Raw genomic sequence first — 23,080 nt, forward strand, 5'->3', positions numbered from 1 at the left:
AGGCTTTAACATTTTATATAAACAAATAAATAACTTTATGTAGGCGTCGTTAAACAATATATGACCACTTATGGGTTAGAGGCCGATATACATGATCTTCCTCATCTTGCGAAAGGCACGTAATCATAAAATCATCAGAAATCTCAAAGATGTTCTGGCTTGTTGACTGTTAAAGCAAAATATTATATTAATATGCAAATCGTTTATATTTTTTACATTTAACGCATATTTTTACATGATAAAACTGTGTTGTACATACCTCCATTATTATTTTTTCTAAGGGTGTGCCTTGGAATAAAAGTTATGCTGAAAGACAAATTTAAAATATATATTTTAATTACGCATGATGCCGCTAATCATCATATTTACACAACGCTTATGAACCACAAAATTTATTGTAAAAGAACCGATGATCGCACAGGTTACATGCAGTAAAAGAATATCGATCGCTTAGGGGCTTTGTCACAATATGGTCATTCTATGATTAAATTAATACTTCATACAGTTTTAGAACGTAATTATACACAAAACAGATACAATGAAGAATTTACTGCTATCAATTCCAACATGTACATATATATCACATTTAAAAACAAGAGTAAATGTTTGTATCTAAAAAAAAAATATATATATATATATATATATATATATATATATATACTTACATTCTCCTGTGGCCGTTTGTTCAACCTCAGATTTTTCAAAGTTGTGGTTCTCTGTCTCTTCAAAACAGCTGTGGATGTGTAGCAGTCCTAGCCTGGTGGCCCCCCTTATATTCCATGGTCAGTTACTGATGCATACAAGGTACAGCCCCCCAGTAGGCGTAGTTATAGAGGTGTGCGCTATTAGCAACTAAAAATTTATCTTTTTTATAAAAAATTGTATAATTTTTCTATGGATAATGATATTCTAAAAATGTTTAGGTCTTTATAATGTATGGAGAATTATTTAACATATGAGTCTAAACAAGCCATGGTTTTACAAGCCTGGCGCAATTATGTTTAAATGTTTAATCACCCTATATATATTTTCTTTTTTTTCTTCATTGATTTAAATCTGCTCCTTTAGACATAAACTGGCCTACAATTTAAAAGCAAGCATGTGATATTTTAACAAACGGTATTAAGTTATTTTATAACAAGCACAAATTGAAATTAAAGACAGCCTAACAACCCGCTATTTCAATTTAATCATACTGGCTGTATAAGACCTGCATTTAACAGCGTTCTGTTTTAAACTAGTTATAACACAGTTTATAATTTGAGGTTAAAGGCGCCCTAATGCTGATATTGAATCATGTTTGAGGTTCAGGACAACCTAATGGTGATATTGAATCATGATACTTATTTGAATATGTATCTTACTAACAATTGAAAATGTACTTATAATACAGCTATTGTATGAATCTAAATTAAGGGATGTATCTATCAAAGGCTGCTGTGAAATCAAATCAAATCTTGATGTGAGATAAATTGTGATTATTATGTATGCCACTTCCTCAGGAATGCACAGTATTTTATTCACCAGCTTTGTCACGTGTGAAGGCACAACTTGTGGATCACATATTCTGCCTTCACACTTGACAATAGCCCATAGTCCTGTTCCGGCCAGAGCTGTAAAAACTTATACCATTCATCATATTCAAACATCTGTACTCCATAACAATAAAAATAAACGTGACATGTCCTGACTTGTTCACAGCCATATCTTATGTAAGAATAACAGCGCAGGTAATCCCCCCTGCTGTTTATGCAGGATATAGCCCTGTAGTAATTAGGCATGCTGACATGTTCTCACACTGAATAATGACCTGGTATGCGTGTGTACTTTGTAGGCAAAACTTATGCATGTGTTTTTTCATAAGTTCATAGTATACACCTTTTGTGCCCTGTTCCCCTGATATACCAATCCATAGCATCATGATAGAAGTAAGATCATAACATTTAACATGAATGCTTCATTTGTAATCCGACTCATCAAACCCTGTCTAATATGACATTATTCCAAGAGACAAGGCATCTTACTGATGTGCCTCATCTAAGGGTTAACAGCAATGCTGTCTATGGGACAAAACATCTCCCACTGCTGATGCTTCATCTAACAGCAGCACTGCCTGTTTAAACAGTGCATTCATTTGATATCAAGCCCTATCGCATTTATATACATTTGATTTAGATTTATTTATCAAAAACCTATAAAAAAGATATCATTCCATATCAAATTTATATTCATTTAATATTAAAAACTATAAATTCATATTAAACGATATCAAAAGGGGAAGAAAAGTGGGAGTGACAGGGGGCGGAGTTAGGGGAGGGGTTGTGGGCATGGTACCCGTCAAATTAAGTTTGACGAAAAAGTGTTCTCTATCTACTCATAATCCTATACAAGAGTACCAAGTACACATTTATATATAAGTGGGATACATAAACAACATGCATAAATGATACGCCAGAAAAGTTTTATTCTGACATAGAATGGAGATGTACTGTAAGTGCGCCGCTTTTTAAATCACATTTCTTTACTTTATAACTCACCTCTACTATTTTTTTTAACTGTTTTTGCTGTACTTTAGGTTGTGGTATTAAATATTGAACAATAAAAGTTATATTTTAAGTTATTGTGCTCTACAAGGGACATTTCAGTTTTTTCTTGTTCTTTTGATATTATTTGTATAAACCAGCAAGGCAGTCTTTCCAGATTTATTACACTGCCATCCTGTCTGCCACTAAAGTGCCACTTTATTTCCTAGATGTGCCATGTTGGAAGTTTAACTGCCATGTGTTTGTGCCACCCTCTGCTGTTGCTTAGCTTAGTTAGCCAGCTAGCTTGGTGCAACCTTTTGTCTTAAACTGGATGAACACAATGCTGAGAGTGTTATTCAAAATCCACTGGAAATTAATGTAATTGAGGTTGATAATACTGTAGGAACAAACACAGACCCAAATTGTGTGATTTTACCTGTTTTTATAATTAAAAAAAAAATACAGATCAAGAACAAAAATGTTAGGATGGGTTTGACATTTGCTGGAGAAAAAATTCTATGCAAATGTTGATACTGTACATATGACATTTATCGCATTCCAATATTTTTCAATGATTTCAGCAATGTTTTGCAATATTACATGTTTGAATTATTGACCCTAACTAGATATGCGATAAAACTTGTGATGAAGCATTGTTACATCTGGGCCAATACTTTGAAACTACGAAAAACATGCTGATAGCACTAATTATCACAAAATGTACTTTGACACATCAGCCAATTAGGATGAAATGTGGAGTATTGGACAAAGAGGAGAAGTTGCTCATAGCAACCAATCAGCTTCTAGCCAACATTTTATCAAATACATTCCAGAAAATGATAAATAGAAGCAACTTCTCCACTTTTCCACTCTTTAGGAGGTTTGATACATCTCTACTTATGATTCTAGATTTCTAGTGGACTGTAGGAATAATAAGTAGAATTTGTGTCTGTTCGGGATCTCCAGTAGATTTAGATATAATTCTTATGAAGAGGCAGAATAGTATTACAAGTAGAGATGTGCACCGACCCCCATGTTTTGGTTTTGGATTTGGATCTCCTTCATGTTTTGAATCTGGATTTGGTTTTGCCAAAACCGCCCTTGCGTGTTTTGGTTTTGGATCTGTATTTTTTCAAAAAAATCATAAAAACAGCTGAAATCACATAATTTGAGCTTGTTTTTGACCACCTCACAGCTCACAATATTGATTTCATCGATTTTATTCCAAAAGGTTGCATCGTGCTAGCTGGCTGACTCAGCTAAGCGGCAGCAGTGGGCAGCACAAAAGTGTGGCAGTTCAGCTTCCAAAATGGCACAGAGTGGCACTGCAGTGGTAGACAGGATGACAGTTTAATAAGCTATACAACCCCATAGGAAGTTTAAAAACCAAGAATGTTTTCATTAATCAAGAACTAGGTCAGAGGCCCGAGGGAGTTGGAGTATGTTTTTGGACTTAAGGCAGGGAAAGGACAGAAGGATTGGTTAGTTTGTAAAATTATTTATTTTAATGTTTTGATTTTGAAGACATCTTTGATCTGGAGGAGGTTTTTTATACATCTAATAGAAATGTGGTGGCCTTGCTTGTGAAGGTGCTGCTAAATAATACACACTGTAAACAGACATTTACTTTGTGCTAAGGGAGGTTGTTAGGGCTAATAGGACCAAGACTTGCTGTTTACATCAGAGCAAGCAGCCTTTAGCTCTCCAGCTGAACAACAACTTCCAGCATCATGCTGTTTGCCGGGCCTGCTGGAAGTTGTTTGTCAACAATGAGGGGTGTGCCTCAGGTTACCTCAGCCTGCTTTACACATAGTATGTATCATGGAAATATGTATGTATGTGACCAATATACACAACTATTTTTTCTATTAAACATATTTTCACTTAATTGCACACATCTTGGCAGGAAGAAGCTCTGTGCTGCTGCTCATAATTCTGGTCTCTCGCATGACACCCACCATCTACATTATCCAGTTATTCTGCTTAGAGTCGCCTACATACAAAGGAAGCAGGCATTTATTGAGCTGAATCGTTATTTATAACAGCTTATCAGTTCATCAGGGTCCTGGGGCAATTGGTCGGGGTTGTGGAGGGGCAATGAAAAAAACTGGGTACATTTGAAAATCTACCATGTTTTATTATTATTATTATTATTATCCTTTATTTATATGGTGCCACAAGGGTTCCGCAGCGCCTTACATAGTACATAAACATAGTGCACAAACATAGTACATAGACATAGTACATAAACAGTTGAGCAGAACAAGAAAACAGTGTCATACAGTTTAAGACACTACAAGACAAGTACATGGTATATAAACACTGCTGCAACAGAAGCAGGATGGCAAAAGTCACGGGTTAGGTGCTTTTGAGTATAGAGCAGATAATATAAGTAAAGAAAGGATAAGCACAAGAGGAAAGAGGGCCCTGCTCGTGAGAGCTTACATGCTAGAGGGGATGGGCAAACAGACAGGGGTGACACGGATGGGGTAGACAGTGAGCATGGGACAGAGGGTTAGGATGACAGATGGCTGGATTCCTATTTTACAGTATGTATGGAAATCATTTGAATTAAGATTTATGCCACTGACATTCTACTTTAAGAGGCAGTTTTTGTAGGTGTCTGTGGAAAGCCATGGCTGTTATATCAGTTTACGTGAAGTCTGACGGGTAGCTGAAGCCACTTCATGAAGGGCTATTTAGAGAGTTTGGTTAACGTATAAAACAGCAGTCTCAGGTAAATGTAGAAATTGGTAAAAGTAGTTATTGTAAAGAGATGTTCAGATGTAAAATAATAAGTTGTGATCAAGTGTGAATTCTATAAGGCACATTTATTGATTTGGAGGGTGATGGGAGACATGTGAGGTTTTCAGGATATTTATTCCATAGTATATCCGCTGTCCGTGTGTGGGGCCTGGATTTGGTGATATGTCACCAGATAATAAAAGCAGAAGAATGGAGAAGTAGATAGAGTTGTAGGTGTGTAAAAAAATTTTATAGTGACACAATGAGGCTGTAATAGTCAATTTTTGATGAAAAGAAATCTCATTAGTTTTTAGAGGAGGTGAGTGACTCAGTAGGGCGGCAGTGTGCCCAGAGAGGTGAGATGCAGGGAGAGTTAGGGATGTTATATCCTTAGAGAAAATACAAAGGAGGGAGTTGAAAAAAAGAAATGTGTAGTACATGGTGAGTTTTAGGTTTGTTTTTTTTAGACAAATTTTAAAGTAATCAGTATCTTAATCTGAAATTACCTTAGATGTTGGTCAATGTTTGTTCAACTGTTTGATTAACTGTTATGTAATCACACTTTGTGCATTTAACACTTGGTGTTTCTAACCCAAGCTGCAAACAGCCCCAGCTGCCCCTAGACTGAATATAAGGAGTGGTATCCCTTGATTAAGACAGGCTACAACTGACTCAATTGGCCTGCTGATCAAAGGAGATAACCTGCTCTGAGTTGGAGCAAAAACCAGGCCAGATATATACCATAAACTATGCTTCACTGACCAATACAGACTATACAGGAAGAGAAAAAAAAAATCTATGCAAGAGATACAGTCACATACATTTGAATCCACACACGATTGCAAGCATGAGGTTCTATGCAGAATATCGGTGCAATAAGCAAGATGGGACAGTCACATACATTTGAATCCACACACGACGCAAGCATGAGATTCTATGCAGAATATCGGTGCAATAAGCAAGATGAGACAGTCACATACCTGAGGGATGAAATTAAATAAACAGATGATTAGTCCATATTCATGCAGGATAAATGTTTGATTAACTGTTATGTAATCACACTTTGTGCATTTAACACTTGGTGTTTTTAACCCAAGCTGCAAACAGCCCCAGCTGCCCCTAGACTGAATATAAGGAGTGGTATCCCTTGATTAAGACAGGCAACAACTGACTCAATTGGCCTGCTTATCAAAGGAGATAACTTGCTCTGAGTTGGAGCAAAAACCAGGCCAGATATATACCATAAACTATGCTTCACTGACCAATACAGACTATACAGGAAGAGAAAAAAAAATCTATGCAAGAGATACAGTCACATACATTTGAATCCACACACGATTGCAAGCATGAGGTTCTATGCAGAATATCGGTGCAATAAGCAAGATGAGACAGTCACATACATTTGAATCCACACACGATTGCAAGCATGAGATTCTATGCAGAATATCGGTGCAATAAGCAAGATGAGACAGTCACATACATTTGAATCCACACACGATTGCAAGCATGAGATTCTATGCAGAATATCGGTGCAATAAGCAAGATGAGACAGTCACATACATTTGAATCCACACACGACGCAAGCATGAGATTCTATGCAGAATATCGGTGCAATAAGCAAGATGAGACAGTCACAAACCTGAGGGATGAAATTAAATAAACAGATGATTAGTCCATATTCATGCAGGATAAATGTTTGATTAACTGTTATGTAATCACACTTTGTGCATTTAACACTTGGTGTTTTTAACACCAGCTGCAAACAGCCCCAGCTGCCCCTAGACTGAATATAAGGAGTGGTATCCCTTGATTAAGACAGGCTACAACTGACTCAATTGGCCTGCTGATCAAAGGAGATATCATTGAACTGAACTGAATCATTCACATCAGTCCTTTCCCTAGTTGAGCTCATTGGTGGTTCTGCATTCCGACTTCAGCGGCTGTGGCAGTTCAATTACCAACATGGCACATCTAGGAAAGAGAATGGCACTGCAGGGACAAACAGGATAAATGGATAAAACTGAGACTACTTGGAATAATCTTAATAGGTCAGAAATCCAGAGCTTATAGGAAAATTAATGTATAAATTAATATACAATTGTAGTTAATGAGAACAGAACCTATTGATTAACTATAATATTGCAGCTGGTCTCTGTGTCATAAGCTAGTCTGACACAAAAAAACACAAAGGCAAATATCAGGAAAGGGGGATGGGAGACTGCGCTAATCTAATTGGGTATATAAAAATACATTATGATTATAAGTATGCTTGAATTGACCAATAAGAGGATTCTTCTCTGAATCAATTTTTTTTAAATCTTTTAATCACACAAAAAAAAAAATATATATATAGGGCCTGATTCAGAGCCAGTCGCTATTTGCGCTCGCTCGTCCAGAAAATAGGGGTGGCTATTCAAATGAACCATTCGCTGTTTGCGGTCTGTTCACGCCTCTAGGTCTGAACGAGCGAACAAAACTTGCGGTCGTTTTTTGGGAAACTACGCCCCCTGTCCGCTCGCATCCTACGTCATGTCCGCTATTTATTAGATTAATCGAGTACATCGAACAGGGTATGAGCTGCTCGCTATTCTTGTGGTTGGTTTTTGCTACCACAATTTTGCGAGCAGTTCTGGCTATAAAATAACCCAGTGACGTGGTCAATGACGCTGCTGTTTTAAATATGCACACCCATAAAACGCCCGTTTTGACCTTTAAGCACGCCTGCGATCGGATCTCCACTCCCCGTTTTCAAGCACCTTCCCCTGTTACCACCCACATACGCCTCATCCTGTCACTCAAATTAGCAGGCATTCGCTATTTTGCGAGCACATGAATTTCGGCCGCACTGACTGGTTCGCGCATGCGTATAACGGTCCGTACGCATGCGCAGTTGGGCAAACATCGCTCGGAGCGAACGAGCTGCCACTTACGACTGGCTCTGAATTAGGCCCATATACCACTTATTACAATAAATAAATATGGAAAAATTAATAACAGTATATCCGCACTTGTTGCCTGTAAGGATGTAATAACATGAATTTATATTATCATGATAATTAAAAAAAAAAAAAAAGATTAAAACTATGTACAATTCACTTTAGCCACAAGCAAAATCCTTAATATTGTTGCCCAATCAAAAAAATGCACTGAATATCTGCTTTAGTTGTATCAACTAACCCTTTAGCTGTAGACACGTCCAGCTTATTTAACATGGAAACAAGTTAGTGTAATGTTGGTTTTCCTCTTGTCCAGTTATACAAATGCCAAATGGTTACAAAAGAGCTCTCCAAGGATAGACATGATTACAGCCTTGATGAAAGTCAGTGAGAGAACAGCGAGTACCGCTGGTATGGTACCAGTAGTGCCCCGGCAGTCAGGTTTCCCAGCAGGGAGCTCCGTCTAGCTGCTGGACCGCCAGTGTAATGCGGCTATTTGTATTTGTCCAATATCAGTGGGACCCACTGGTAGATTGCGGTGGGGATGTGTTTCTCTGTAAAATCCAAGCTGGGCACCCTGCACCACAACTAGTGCGTCCTCTCTGTTCCGGCTCCTTAATTACGGCGGGTGTACGGCAGGTGTTGTTTTACTGGCTTGATAAAGCAGGTAAAAAGGTAGATTGTGGTGTCAAAAGAGTTAGTTAAAAGTGCAACAGGAGCAGAGTGTGGAAATCCAATCTACGCATTTTGCTCCTGCCTAAGAACACAGCATGAATAAAGAATGGTACCAAAACATCCTCCAAGAGCAACTTCTCCCAATCATCCAAGAACAGTTTGATGATGAATGCCTTTTCCAGCATGATGGAGCACCTTACCATAAGGCATAAGTGATTAACTAAGTGGCTCGGGGAACAATACATCGAAATTTTGGGTCCATGGCCAGGAAACACCCCAGACCTTAATCCCATTGTGAACTTGTGATTGATCCTCAAGAGGTGGGTGGACAAACAAAAACCCACAAATTCTGACAAACTCCAAGCATTGATTAGGCAAGAATGGGCGGCCATCAGTCAGTATGTGGCCCAGAAGTTGATTGACAGCATGCTAGGGCGAATTGCAGAGGTCTTGAAAAGGAAGGGTCAACACTGCAAATATTGACTCTTTAACACAGAGCCTTTGATCCTCATGAAATGCTTGTAATTTTACTTCAGTATGCCATAGTAACATCTAACAAAAAGGTCTAAAAACACTGAAGCAGCAAACTATGTGAAAAACAATATTTGTGTCATTCTCAAAACTTTTGGCCACGGCTGTAAGCCTACCGTAGTTGCTTTTGTTCCCCAGCAAGTGACTACTGAAGGATGTCTGTTTACATCTTACCTAGCCCCATGTGTGTGAACTGAGGCCCTGATTCAGAGCCGGACGCTCTGACAGAGCGCTCGCTCTGAATCAGGGCCATCCCTCTGAATTTAAGAGCGGCCTCCTGGCCACTCGCATAGCTGTGGGTCAACACCCACAGCTATACGAGTGGCCAAAATGATGGTCACGATGGTCTTGACCATCGGGCTTGCGACGAGACCCTTGTGGTAGGGTCTGATCTGCTGCAAGCCCTGGAGTGCTTTTGGCTCTATCAGAGCCAAAAGCACTCCCACTGACATCACTAGTGATGTCAGTGGGGCCGGCCCCAGACGGTAGGCGTTCCCATGGGAACGCCTCCGTCTGGGCAGCCACGCCCACCAAAGGGGGCGTGCTGTCAATCACCATCGACAGCACGCCCCCTTTGGTACGAGACCCATAACGACAGCTTGGCCATCGTTATTCGGGTCTCGCGCATGCGCACGACGGAGCCGCCTCCGTCGTGCACATGCGCACTTGGCCAACATCGACTGAATCAGGCCCTGAGACAGCAGGCCTTTAGAACTGACAAGTAATTGGTTACTTTCTTGGTACTTATAATACTGCCTCTCTGTTGGAATTATATATAGACTAAGGCACTGGAGATCCCCAATAGAATCAAACTTGTTTATTAACCCTACAGTCCATTTTAAATCTGAAAGCACATGGTCTGAGGGCCCGATTCAGACCTGTTCGCTAAGCTGCGTTCGCACGCAGCCTTCAGCTGCCCAAGTATGCAAGTCCCACGATCGCACAGCAAGACATTAGTACACCCACTATGTCATAGCGTGCGAATGCAAACCAGTCTTAAGACGCCCACTTGCCCTTTGTTACACACGTCATGTCCAAGAAGTGTATGTAACATTGAATAACATCGGAGGCATACGCAGCGCTTGTGGTTGACCCTACCCTTCCGCAAGCACTGTGAGTGCTGCAGTGACAGGTACAATGATGCTGCTTCTTAATTATGCACACCTTAGAAATTACGTTTTTACGCTAAGGCATGCCTGCGTTCGCACCACCACTACCTCATTTTCATGGACCTTCCCCTGTCACCACCCACAAATGGCACATCCTGTCACTCAAACAAGTGGGTCATCTGTGTATTCTGTTTGTTTACTTCCCAATCGGAAATGACTGGTTCGCGCACTGCAAACCATGCGCAGATGGTGAAAATCGACCAGCAGCGCACGAACGCAGCCTTGCGAACAGTTCTGAATCAGGCCCTGAATCTAGAAACAATACTAATACCAAGGGCACCATAGTGCATTCCACTTTAACAACTGTTGCTTATTTGCAGTAACTTACTAATCACATATAGCTAACATTGCTGCAAGAGTATTATAGTATTTAGCAAGATTAAAAAAAAAAAAACGATGTTGCTTTGCTATTGCCGATTTATATTTGCTTCCTAAAGCATATTAAACCATATTTCTTTGATAATATTTTCTTGCTTGTCTATGTAGTGATTAAGTGGCTTTTTTATATCACAACTTCTACTACACAGTATTATAAAAAAGTGCCTATACTCTTTGTTTGCAATAATAAAATCTAAAATATCTATCTGCTTTGTGCGATGACTCATTTGACATTAAGATTTCTGCTATATCTTTTATTCTTTTTTTGACTAACAACCATTTCCACAAGTTTGTTTTATAAATGGGCAGCACCGATGGTGTAATGGTTAGCGTTACTGCCTCACAGCATTAAGGTCATGGGTTCAATTCTCACCATGGCCCTAACTGTGTGGAGTTTATATATTCTCCCTGTGCTTGCATGGGTTTCCTCCGGATACTCCGGTTTCCTCCCACATTCCAAAAATATACTGGTAGGTTAATTGGCTCCCAACAAAATTAACCCAAGTGTGTGTGGGCATGTGATAAAGAATATAGATTGTAAGCTCCACTGGGGCAGGGACTGATGTGAATGGCCAAATATTTGCTCGGTAATGCACTGCGGAATATGTGTGCACTATATAAATGACTAGTAATAAATAATAACATCACCTTATGTGGTAATTTAGTTCGATTGATGACGATAATCAAATATAATAATATACACAGAAATAATAAAGTTCTAAAAAAATTTACTTCTTATTTATGGACCTGATTTAGAGTCGCATGCAGAAGTGACCACGTCTTTTGTTGCAGCATGTCTTATGGTCATACCACAGCCGATTTCTTAATATTAAGACGACCACATGCAGTGTGTTGCAATGGTGCATTTCCATCTTGATACATCTTTAAACGCACTACTGAAAAATGGGGTCTTACCTTGAGAAATAGATTAAATGTCAATGATTGCTACTTTAGGGGCGAAATCAATTAGGGGCGAAAACTTTTCGCCGGTGATGTCATTTCGACAGGCGAACACTTATCCCGTATTCAATTGCAAAGACTTTTAGCAGGAGCAGAATGTCTCCGCATTGGAATCGGCGAAAAAGATGCACCTATGTAAGCAGGCGAAAAAAAAGTGCAAAATTGGGGTTTAGGGGTGCAAACTTGCAGGAACCCCCCTGCAGCCTTGGGACAGCCCCCCAAATGTAAACTGTCAAAAGTTTTAAAAAACTTAAGAACACCCCAAAAAATGACTTTGAAATAGGGGGTGAAAAAGTACAAACTTGGTGGACAAATTTAAAAACTAGCGAAATAGACTCCAGGTGGGTTCCCAAGTATGGTGCTTGCGGCAGGTGGATTTTTTTACCTTTTTAAAACTTCACTTTAGCAACTTTAAAATGTGTTGGCACCCATTTTCGTGTACCCCAGATTTGCTGGGACTATTTATTTTCTGAAAAAAAAAACTTCTAAAAGCTATTCTTCACCACTTGTGCATAGACGCGAATTAGCAGCTATTGAGAGTATTTAAGTACCCCAGATACCTTCAGTATGGCTATGCAGGGGTATCTATAGTGATCCCCAATGTTAGTGCATCTTTTGGGGGGTGTCAGGCTGATTTCCCCATTTTTGACAGTACTTTTCGCTAGCTCCGAATTCGCCGGGTGCCTTATTCGCTGATTTGTAATTGAATATGGGGATAAGCCGGGATGCACGCGATACTTTTCCGCATAGAAAACCAGAGATGATGGCAAAAAAGTTTTCGACTTTTCGCACCTAATTGAATATGCTCCTTAGAGAGGTGAAATCATTGGTACGTACCAGATGGTGACTTGTAGTGAACACAAATGGGATTTATGTTTGAATTACAGCAACCTAATTTGTGCTGTGGTGGTCTGTAGGATCCCCGTGATGTGCTTGATCGTCTATGCCACGGTGCACTGTAGGTGGATGATGGGTGGTACAGTTACCGTGGTCATCATGGATCCTGTTCTGTTTGGGATGCTGATCCTGTAGCTCAGTTGTAGACCTCTGCGGGAGGCTGATTAGTTGTGCAGCTGTCAGCACAGACCCTGCTCCTGCACTGCCTGCCAGCAAGCCACAACAAGCAGCAGCCGTAGCTTCCTCCACCACCAAGTGGCACACTGAATGGCCTGTCAGTACAGCCACCCTCTAGTTCTTTCTATGCTTACTTGGTGTAGTGGCAGTTAAGTTCAACTACAGAAGCTTTACCCCTGTTATGGTGTAAAAATCAATCATGGTTCAGTCAATAGAAGAAGTACTCTGACAGTCATAGTATTCTTCAACATCTACTTTTAAAGAAGGTCAAGGGGTAAGAAGAAAACTGTAAGAAAGGGCACTCCAAATCTAAACAATGTTTTACAATTTTTAAGAGGCCATCACCTCTAACTATGAAGGGAAATGTTACTGCCAACAAATTAAAACTTGTCAATATGCCATACACTACACGCAGTGGCAAGGAAAAGCTCAGACCATAGCTCAGACCTAAGCTCAGACCATAGCTCAGACCTATGCGAATCCTGGTCCTGCTACAGGTCTGATTCAGAGACGTAAGCTTATGCTCCTGCAGCTGCGAATTCACGCAGCTGCAAATTTGGCCACAGAATATGCAAAAATCACAGATGCTGGTACATGTATTAAGACGCCCATGGGTGGCATTGCAAATCCAAATGGCTGCATACAAACATGCAGCATTGGTCACAGATCGTTTGATAATCGACCTTGTGAGTAACCCTATGGTTGTGCAGAATGGCCACATGTACTAAGATGCTGGAGTCATTTTGCATATGTGATTGCAGACACACAAACGGTCACAACACACCTGCGTTTTCTTACACCACTCCCTGTTACCTCCCCCAAAAGCTCCCTGACTATCAATTTCACTCTTGGATAAAACATGCTGCAAGTAACGACGGTAATGTACCTTGACGCATGCCAAGTGCAACTTAGACGCATGTGCAGATTACTGATCGCTCAGCTGCGTAAATATCAGCATTGCATATATCTCTAAATCAGGCCCACAGTCAGATATCTTCTGTAACCATACACCACCTTCTCGCTCTGCATCCAGATCTGTCCACTTTAAAACAGACAAAAAACAGGCACAAAGAGTACACTAAGGCTGAAAAGCAAACTGTGTGTTCACAAACTTCACATCCCTGAGGTGAGTCTAAAGCTGGGTAAACACTATCTGATGTGTGACCCAGACATTGGAGTGATGCAATGTAGTAATTTGTTGCATGTGCTGTACACTGCACAATCTGGTGTATGAAGGAAGTGTTCCCGCTAGGCTGTTTTAGTGGGACACTGCGCCCTGCCCAATTTTAAAGGGGCAAAAGGTGCCCTGCCCTGTTAGTGGTGCCCCACTAAAACAGCCTGCCATGTGCCATCCCCAACCATGGGCTGCAACGTCTCACGGGTGGGAAAAGTTGCATTTACCAATCACCACCAGGTGAATAGAAGCCATGGCATCTATTCACAGTGAGGAGAGAGCTTGGGGAAAGCCCAGTACCTCCATAAGTGATGAGCACACCTCCAAGTGTGACGAATTGGGGACATGCCACGAAGACACAGTCACTCTCTGGTTTACCACACCCCATTTTTGGGAGTTCACACACCCCTTAGGGCGTGCAGAGTATGTCCTACCAGCGCTTCAATGCCCTGCCCTCAGGCTGGTGAGATTACATGCATGTAATGGCATGACATTGTTCATTGCATTCCATTTTTTGTGCAGCACAGTAAATGGGACAATGCAATTAGCGACCATCATGAACATAGAATCTTGCATACACACTATATGATGTGTAAGATGTATCATTCTGATCCGTATTGTACACTAAATTTTGTATAGTGTGTACCCAGCTGTAGGGTGTCCACGTGTGCTACAGTATGTATAAGTGTGACATTTCTCATTCTGACTGCCTCCTTCCACCATTTCTGAACCCTCTGCAAATACGACAATGAGTTGTGGTAAAAGTGATGATGATAATGGTTTAACATAGAAATTAAGAATGCTACTGTGGAAGTGCAACAGGATGAGGTGGATAATTTAGTGTCTGACACTAATGAGGATGTTGATGATGAACATTTGTCAAGGCATCTGTGGCATTTGTAGTGCCAAAATAAGCAGAGGTAGGGGCGTTAACCCTCTAGGTACCTCCTCCCTGTTACATCATATGCAGCGTTTATATTCAAGTTGTTTATCAAAAGCTGGAAAATCAAATATAATAGCAAGCAATCCAGCATCAGCTACCAGCAGCATAGATACGGTAGATCCCAGTGCATGCGATCTCCACCACAAACACCTTTTATCATCAACCTCATTAGCAACCCTGCATTGAATTTGCAAGAGAAAACTGACTCTCCATCCACGATATTTAAGAAGAATCCTCTCATGCTAGGACTGACACTGCTGGGTTTGTATCTTCATCACAGAAGGAGACCAAGAAGAAAACTAGTAGTTTCATGCAAAAATTGTCAGTGAAACAACCATTTGAAAGAGGAACCAAGTATGACAGTAATTATCCTGTTGCATAGTAGATTACTAAAGCAATGATGGCTATGTTGGCATTCGATCTGTGTCCTATATCTACCATCAATGCATCTGGTTTTAGATGATTACTCTAGTTGAGGTCATGTGTCTATCCTGGTGGTTCTCAAACTCGGTCCACAGGACCCCACACAGGTCACATTTTCCAGGTCACCCAGCAGGTGCACAGGTGTACTCATTACTCTCTGACACATTTTAAAAGATTCACAGGTGAAGCTAATTATCTCACTTGTGATTCTGTGAGGACACCTGGAAAACATGCACTGTTTGGTGTCCTGAGGACCGAGTTTGAGAACCTGTGGTCTACTAAATTAGTAAATTCCATTTCAAGTCTTTTTTTTTTTTAATCAGAATAGCAATTCCTTACCTGTACTGGGACATTAAACAAAAAGTTATTATTTGTCTAGAAAAATTCCATTGTGCCGACTATCCTTTTAATTACAGATATAAGTACAAACAGTACTGGTCAAACCAAAGATTACATGACTGTGACGGCCTCCTGGGTGGGTGTAACTATTTCAGCAACATTATCTAACACCTAACAACAGCTCATTCACTAAAGAGAGCATTCACTCTATTAGAGCAGGAAGCTCACTGGGGCTTGCGGCAGACAAGACCCTACCACAAGGGTCTCGTCACAAGCCCGATGGTCACGATAATCGCGACCATCACCTGGCCGCTCGCAAAAGCTGTGGCTGGTCACCCACAGCTTTGCGAGCGGCCAGGAGGCTGGGTTAGAAATAAAAAAACGTCCGCCCTCATTCAGAGCGAAAGCTCGCTTTTTGCGAGCGGCTCTGAATGAGGTCCCATGTGTATGCAGCTTAAGACACATTTGAAGGTAAAAAGCTCCATGGAAAGATGCCCGTTGCTACAAAGTTGCACGGCGCTCACGTTTTATGCGACATGTAGCGCACGGATGTAAGACATGTGGACACATCTGTACATTTAATTAAACTACTGGAACAGGAGCTAGAGAAGCTGAAAGCAGAGATGAAATAAAGTGATTCCGTTAAATATGTTGGACTTGTAGATAAAGTTCTTTATTCACTTTGCCAGGACCAAAGGATTTGCAACATCTTGCAATTGGATCATTACATCTTAGCAACCATGCTTGATCCTGGGTCCTATTTAAAAATCTTTCTTTCCAACTGATCAGATCTTAAAAGATGCAAAGAGCTCCTTGTGAGCAAGTGGCGCATGACATGACTTATCCTGCTTCAGTTTCTCTTGCAAATGATGCTGCCAGGAAATAACTGACTTTTTCCAAGAGATGCACTGCTGGTGATGATGAAGCAGCTTAGTGCACATTAAAGGGATGCATTATTATATCTGGTTAGGCTTAAAAGATTTTCCCACATATATTGACACATCTACCATGACTCAGTAAAAATTAATAGAGCAGTGGAATATTACTTTAATGATAATGTACAAATGTGCTTCTCCCTTTGACATCTGGGAGAAAATAAAGCAATTTGGAGCCCCTTGTAAAAATTAGCTATGATGTACTTAAGCTGCTCACACTCCAGTTTGTACATGGAAAGAGTGTTTAGTACAGCCGGGAACCTTGTGAGCAATTAGTGTAGGAGGCTACTTTCAAAAAATGTGGAAAAACTGATATTCATCAAAATGAACTACAAATTCTATGAGGAAGACCTTTGCTGCCAATTACAACAAAGAGAGAATTGTGTAATGGTGGCTTCCCATTGGGATGAGCTAACCGGCAATGATCCCCATAGGTCTCTGGAGCTGTGATGCTACTATTAACAACCGTGATGACATTGAGGCTAATAATTACATCTTTCAACTGTTGATGATTAACAATACAGTTAGCCACCTTAAGTCCATTGGTAGCTTGTTTTATGGGAGCACAAACAAATCAAACACTTCAGCCACAGTGGCAGTCCATGTAGCTTAGTTTAGTAAACTGTGCAGGTCCTTTTTAACATACAACATATACAAATACCTGGTGCACTATTTTTTATCATCGGCTTTCCCGAGACTGTTTGTGTTTGACAGGTAGCATATATTACTGTACTTTACTGGGACAGTCATGTGCTTCTGCATCTTGCAAGACCATTCATCACCAGCTTCTCATGCAGGCATGTACTCCCAATTTCCTGCAACTTTTCCATATATACAGAGTAGTATCATCAAATTATATAATTAATAATTATCAACAAGGGAGTTATTGACTGTGGGCGACCAACCTGCTAATAATAAATATTCACACAAATATATAAATATAAATAAAGTGCTGAGTGCTAACGTGCTTGAATCAGCCTGAGCAAGTATACATAAATCATAAAGTGCTTGGTGCCAAATAGTCCTAGCAGCATAGACCAATGAAGTGCTTAGTGCAATATAAATACTTTTAGCAGCATACAAAAATAAAGTGATAAAGGAAAGCTAGTACCATAAAAAATATTTAATAGGGTTTGACAAAAACAAGATAAATACGATAAACACTGTGGTTCCTAATCAGGAGTAACCACCAGAGAGCAATAAATAACTGATAAAAATAAGATCAATTTAAGAGGTAAAAGAAGAGTTTTAGCTTATCTGAAAATCAATTTGAGAGGGTCTGGGTGTAAATCCCAAGGGCAAGTAATGCTCAGTGTTTTATCGTATTTATCTTGTTAGCACTCAGCACTTTATTTATATTTATATATTTGTGTGAATATTTATTATTAGCAGGTTGGTCGCCCACAGTCAATAACTCCCTTCTCGATTTACTAGGTAGTGTATTCACCAGCACTACAAACTATTGACTAAGGAGCAGACGCCCTAGGTATACGCCTCGGGTTATACTTGCAATTGTTCAAAGCACCAGTAGTTTATTCATTGGTTTAGGTTCTGGCGCCGGATTCATAATTATTTCTAATAATTATCAACATCGACTAGGTTATTGCTCTGCCTTGAATCTCTTGTATTGTTCTGAGGTCTGTGATTTTCTGTTTGGATTCAGTTTTATTTTAAATATTGTATTAGGATTTTGAAAGTTTATTTTTTTAAGTTTGTTTCATTTATCCAATTTACCATTCATTATAGTTAATTCTGTTAGTAATCAATCAATCCTTAAGCTGGCTTCCACTAAATACTACACCTCAATTTACTTGTGCTGGCCCCGGGCCTTTGATCTAGTTCTTGATTAATGAAAATATTTTATAAGGTCGTATAGTTTATTAAACTGCCATCCTGTCTGTCATGCCTGTACCACTCCTGTATGTTTCATCGATGTGCTATATTTTAAACTGACATATGTTTGAGCTGCTGCTCTGTTGTAGTTTAGCCATCCAGCTCATTGCAGTCTTTGGCCAATATTGGTGAACATAACATTGTGAGCTGTGAGGTCAAATTTGACTCGGAATGACTTAAAATGAAGTTAATAAAACTGTAGAAACAAAAAACAGATCCATATTACAGCCTTCTCCCTGAAGGTGCAGGATGGAGTCCCACCGGAAGAGTGTCCTGACCTCCTGCATCCCGCCCAATACCTGGTGAATTTGTATAGGATGGGGAGATAATTGGCAGGAATTGTGAGTCCATAGGGAGGGGGACAGGGCTAAAATAGAGCATCATTTTAGCTGTGCCCCCTCCCCATGGACCTCTGGTTTACTGCATTTTGCCATGATGGGATGGGGCATAATGACGTGAGAGTCCAGTCCCACCCTCTAAAGTGGTCAGCTGCGTTTCTTCTCTGGGTATCTTCTGGAGAGTAGAAACCAAAAGTAGGCAATTAGACCCTAAACCAAAACACTTGACAGTGATTGCCAAAACACAAAGACAAAGAGTTAGAACCAAAACACGGTGCTTCCGTGCACATCTCTACTAAAATGTAGTTATGGCTGTTTCACCAGAAGCAATAATACTGCACCTGTGCCTATATTATTTTCCTGGCAATGTGAAAAAAAAATCTTAGAAAGTACTTGTTTGAACACGTCTAAAAAAAAATACTATAAGAATTATCTTCCACCATGATTATTACAAAAATTCTATAATAAAAACAGCATGATTGTTTTGAAATGTTCATATTATAGTTGTGACTTATGTGGATTTACAGATATACTCTGTATCGTCTAACCAAATGCTTCTTTTACAGAGCAAAGATGGTGAAATCAAAAAGGCTGGTTCAGAAGGTGAGTGCGGAGGAGTATAAAAATACAGGATATGTGTATAAATATACATATATATATATATATATTATACACACACACAAATGCACACATTTATATATATATATATATATATATATATATATATATATATAAAAATAAATTATTTTTTTTTCAAGATTTTGATAGATTTTTGTAAGCAAATTTGGTCAGGTGTCTTATAATGTTTGTGGGTCACTTTGCAGGACCCATCTCCGAAGCCCTTGGACCAGACCTCTGGTGACATTATTTATTGCTAGAATGTCTTTGATTTGTGTTGATTCATTGAGGAAGTTAGTTTAAGGCATTTTCTTAAGAACTTAAGACAAATCAGACATCTGCGACCTTACTGATTTCTCTTTCAACTAAGAAATTGTTGTGCTCTCCCGGTGGGCATGATTACAAGAGTTGATAATCCAATGCCTTTATTTCATGTAGGATTTTTGAGCTTAGCCATGCAACTAGTGGGCTAAAATCTTGGCACAATTCTACAGTGGCCAATTAGCAGCCCTTTAAAATGATATAAGATATGCCCAAATGTCATCAGCCGATATATATTTTTCTGCAGAGTGTGATGCATCCTGCTGTGTCTGAATTGACAGGTTCAGCTGTGCATGCTTTTAAAATAGGAATGGGGGACTTGGGAAACACCTTTGCACTAGGATTAAGTCAAAAAATGTCTTAGTATTTGCATATAAGCCCCAATTAGACAATTCATTTATATATATATATATATATATATATATATATATAATATCTCTCTCTATGGGGGGTGCTGCCCAAGACAATAAACAAAGATATTCAAGAAAAGAAAAAAAAAGTATTGTCTCTTTGTTGGGGCACATGTAGTTAAATAAAATATAACTTTTATTATATAAATATATAAAATTCACTGTCTTGTCAGTGAAATATTTCTTAAACTTGAGTGTTAGTTAAACGTAAAATTATGTTGTTATAAATGCTTTACCCCTACAGAGGGCGCTATGTCTGATTTACTATAAATTAGCTTGAGTAGCCTTTAGATACACAATCCATATAACAGAATTGCAGTTTATATCCAATAGAGTGCACTGTGATACTAAAAGTTGAATGAAGGTATCATCTGAGATTTATTATGCTCAATGTTAGAAATATATTTGATTAATGTACTATCATTAGAGGAACAGATTATAGCAACCAGTGTTATTAATCCCTGTATGTAACCTACCCAATTTGGCACAATAAAGAGTGCATTATAAATAATAAATAATCTAAAATCCACAGATTATCATATATTTTTTAATGATTAAAAGCACAATTTAAAGCAGGCACAGATGTATTAACCAGAATGAATAAAACCAGTGGGCGCTAATTATTCCTGTCTGTTGTTGGTATATAACATAAACTAATTGGTTAGCTGCTGTTCCAAATTAAGTCTCTGCAGACTTAAGATATTGAAATAGTGAAAGGATTTGTATAGGAACTGCGCTTAACCAATTAGTAGATATTTAAATCATCCCATACACAGACAATTTAAATAACAAATGACATAATTTATTAAGATATACACATATAATGTTGCATGGGTCCCAGCAAAAATAAATAAAAAAATAATACACAATTAAAAGAGTAAATATTTTGCAATGACTGCAATAATAAAATGTAGCCTTTAAATTTCCAATTCTCTGCTGAGAAACACTGCTGATCTTCCAACTTGTAATAATATAGCAGTCTGTTGATGAATTGTGGCAATGTCTGTATTATAAATATGTAAAGATACAGTTTCTCACCCTGATGTCTGCACAGTAATTCCGCTGTAATCTCTTAGTAACCTATTGAGGATGGGACATATAGACAGGGCAGTTTATCCGGATTGTAGTGTTCGATCAGGGTCACTTTACCCTCAAATTCCAACAGCAGTCTCCGTGCTCATGCTGTGTCCACACAGCGAGACCGACGTCTCTGCCATATGTGAGGCTGTGGGTGCAGGGGGGGAAGCTGGGCAGCCTACAGCTGGTCACACGGAAGATTCCGGCAATGTCCAATATGAGTCCTCAGACCGTCTGATGAAATTACCTATGGGTGAAGAAATGCATTAGGAAGGAGAACCTGCCACTATTTCAAACAACAGGGATCCAGCTACCATCTGCAAACACCGCTGTAAACCAACTACCACAGCCACTTCAATTGGGTGACTGTGGCTACAGCCTCTCATCTCCCCTGGTATAGCTTCAGCTGCACAATTTTCCTTCATAGATGCCGGCCTTGCTGTGTGGACACATGGTGAGCGAGGTTACCGCGGCAGATAGCCGACGGTCTGAGGACTCATATTGGACATTGCCGGAATCTTCCGAGTGACCAGCTATAAGCTGCCCAGCTTCCCCCCTGCACCCACAGCCTCACGTATGGCAGAGACGTCAGTCTCGCTGTGTGGACACAGCGTGAGCGCGGGGACTGCTGTTGGAAGCCGAGGGTCCAGTGACCTTTATCGGACACTACCATCTGGATAAGTTGCCCTGTCTATATGTCCCATCCTCAATGGGCTACTAAAGGATTACAGCGGAATTACTGTGCAGACATCAGGGTGAGAAACTGTATCTTTACATATTTATAATACAGACATTGCCACAATTCATCAACAGACTGCTATATTATTATAAGTTGGAATAACAGCAGTGTTTCTCAGCAGAGAATTGGATATTTAAAGGCTACATTTTATTATTGCAGTCTTTACAAAATATTTACTCTCTTTTAATTGTGTATTATTAATTTTTTATTTATTTTTGCTGGAACCCATGCAACATTATACAGTCAGGTCCATAAATATTGGGACATTGACAGAATTTTCATATTTTGGCCTCTATTCACCACCACAATGGCTTTGAAATGAAACAAACAAGATGTGATTTAACTGCAGACTTTCAGATTTAATTTGAGGGTAGTTACATCCAAATCAGGTGAACGGTGTAGGAATTACAACGGTTTCTATATGTGCCTCCCACTTTTTAAGGGGCCAAAAGTAATGGGACAAACTAAACAATCCTAAATCTAAACTTTCACTTTTTAATACTTTGTTGCAAATCCTTTGCAGGCAATTTCAGCCTGAAGTCTGGAACGCATAGACATCACCAGACGCTGGGTTTCATCCCTGGTGATGCTCTGCCAGGCCTCTACTGCAAATGTCTTCAGTTCCTGCTTGTTCTTGGGGCATTTTCCCTTCAGTTTTGTCTTCATCAAGTGAAATGCATGCTCAATCGGATTCAGGTCAGGGGATTGACTTGGCCATTGCATAACATTCCACTTTTTAGCCTTAAAAAACTCTTTGGTTGCTTTTGCAGTATGCTTCGGGTCATTGTCCATCTGCACTGTGAAGCGCCGTCCAATGAGTTCTGAAGCATTTGACTGAATATGAGCATATAATATTGCCCGAAACACTTCAGAATTC

The 23,080-nt window shown here is 39.6% G+C and overlaps 1 protein-coding gene across 1 annotated transcript in view; it reads left to right on the top strand.

Moving 5' to 3' along the window:
* LOC148474932 (capping protein, Arp2/3 and myosin-I linker protein 2-like) overlaps positions 1-23,080 on the top strand; it is a 970,125-nt gene that overhangs the window by 856,203 nt on the left and 90,842 nt on the right. The window contains exon 31 of the mRNA XM_088457971.1: positions 19,605-19,641. Within this exon, the coding sequence (XP_088314097.1) occupies positions 19,605-19,641 (37 nt within the window). The remainder of the gene's footprint in view (positions 1-19,604; positions 19,642-23,080) is intronic.

The sequence above is a fragment of the Taudactylus pleione genome, unplaced genomic scaffold (assembly GCF_031769625.1).
Source record: "Taudactylus pleione unplaced genomic scaffold, aTauple2 ptg000799l, whole genome shotgun sequence".
Taxonomy (NCBI): Eukaryota; Metazoa; Chordata; class Amphibia; order Anura; family Myobatrachidae; genus Taudactylus; species Taudactylus pleione.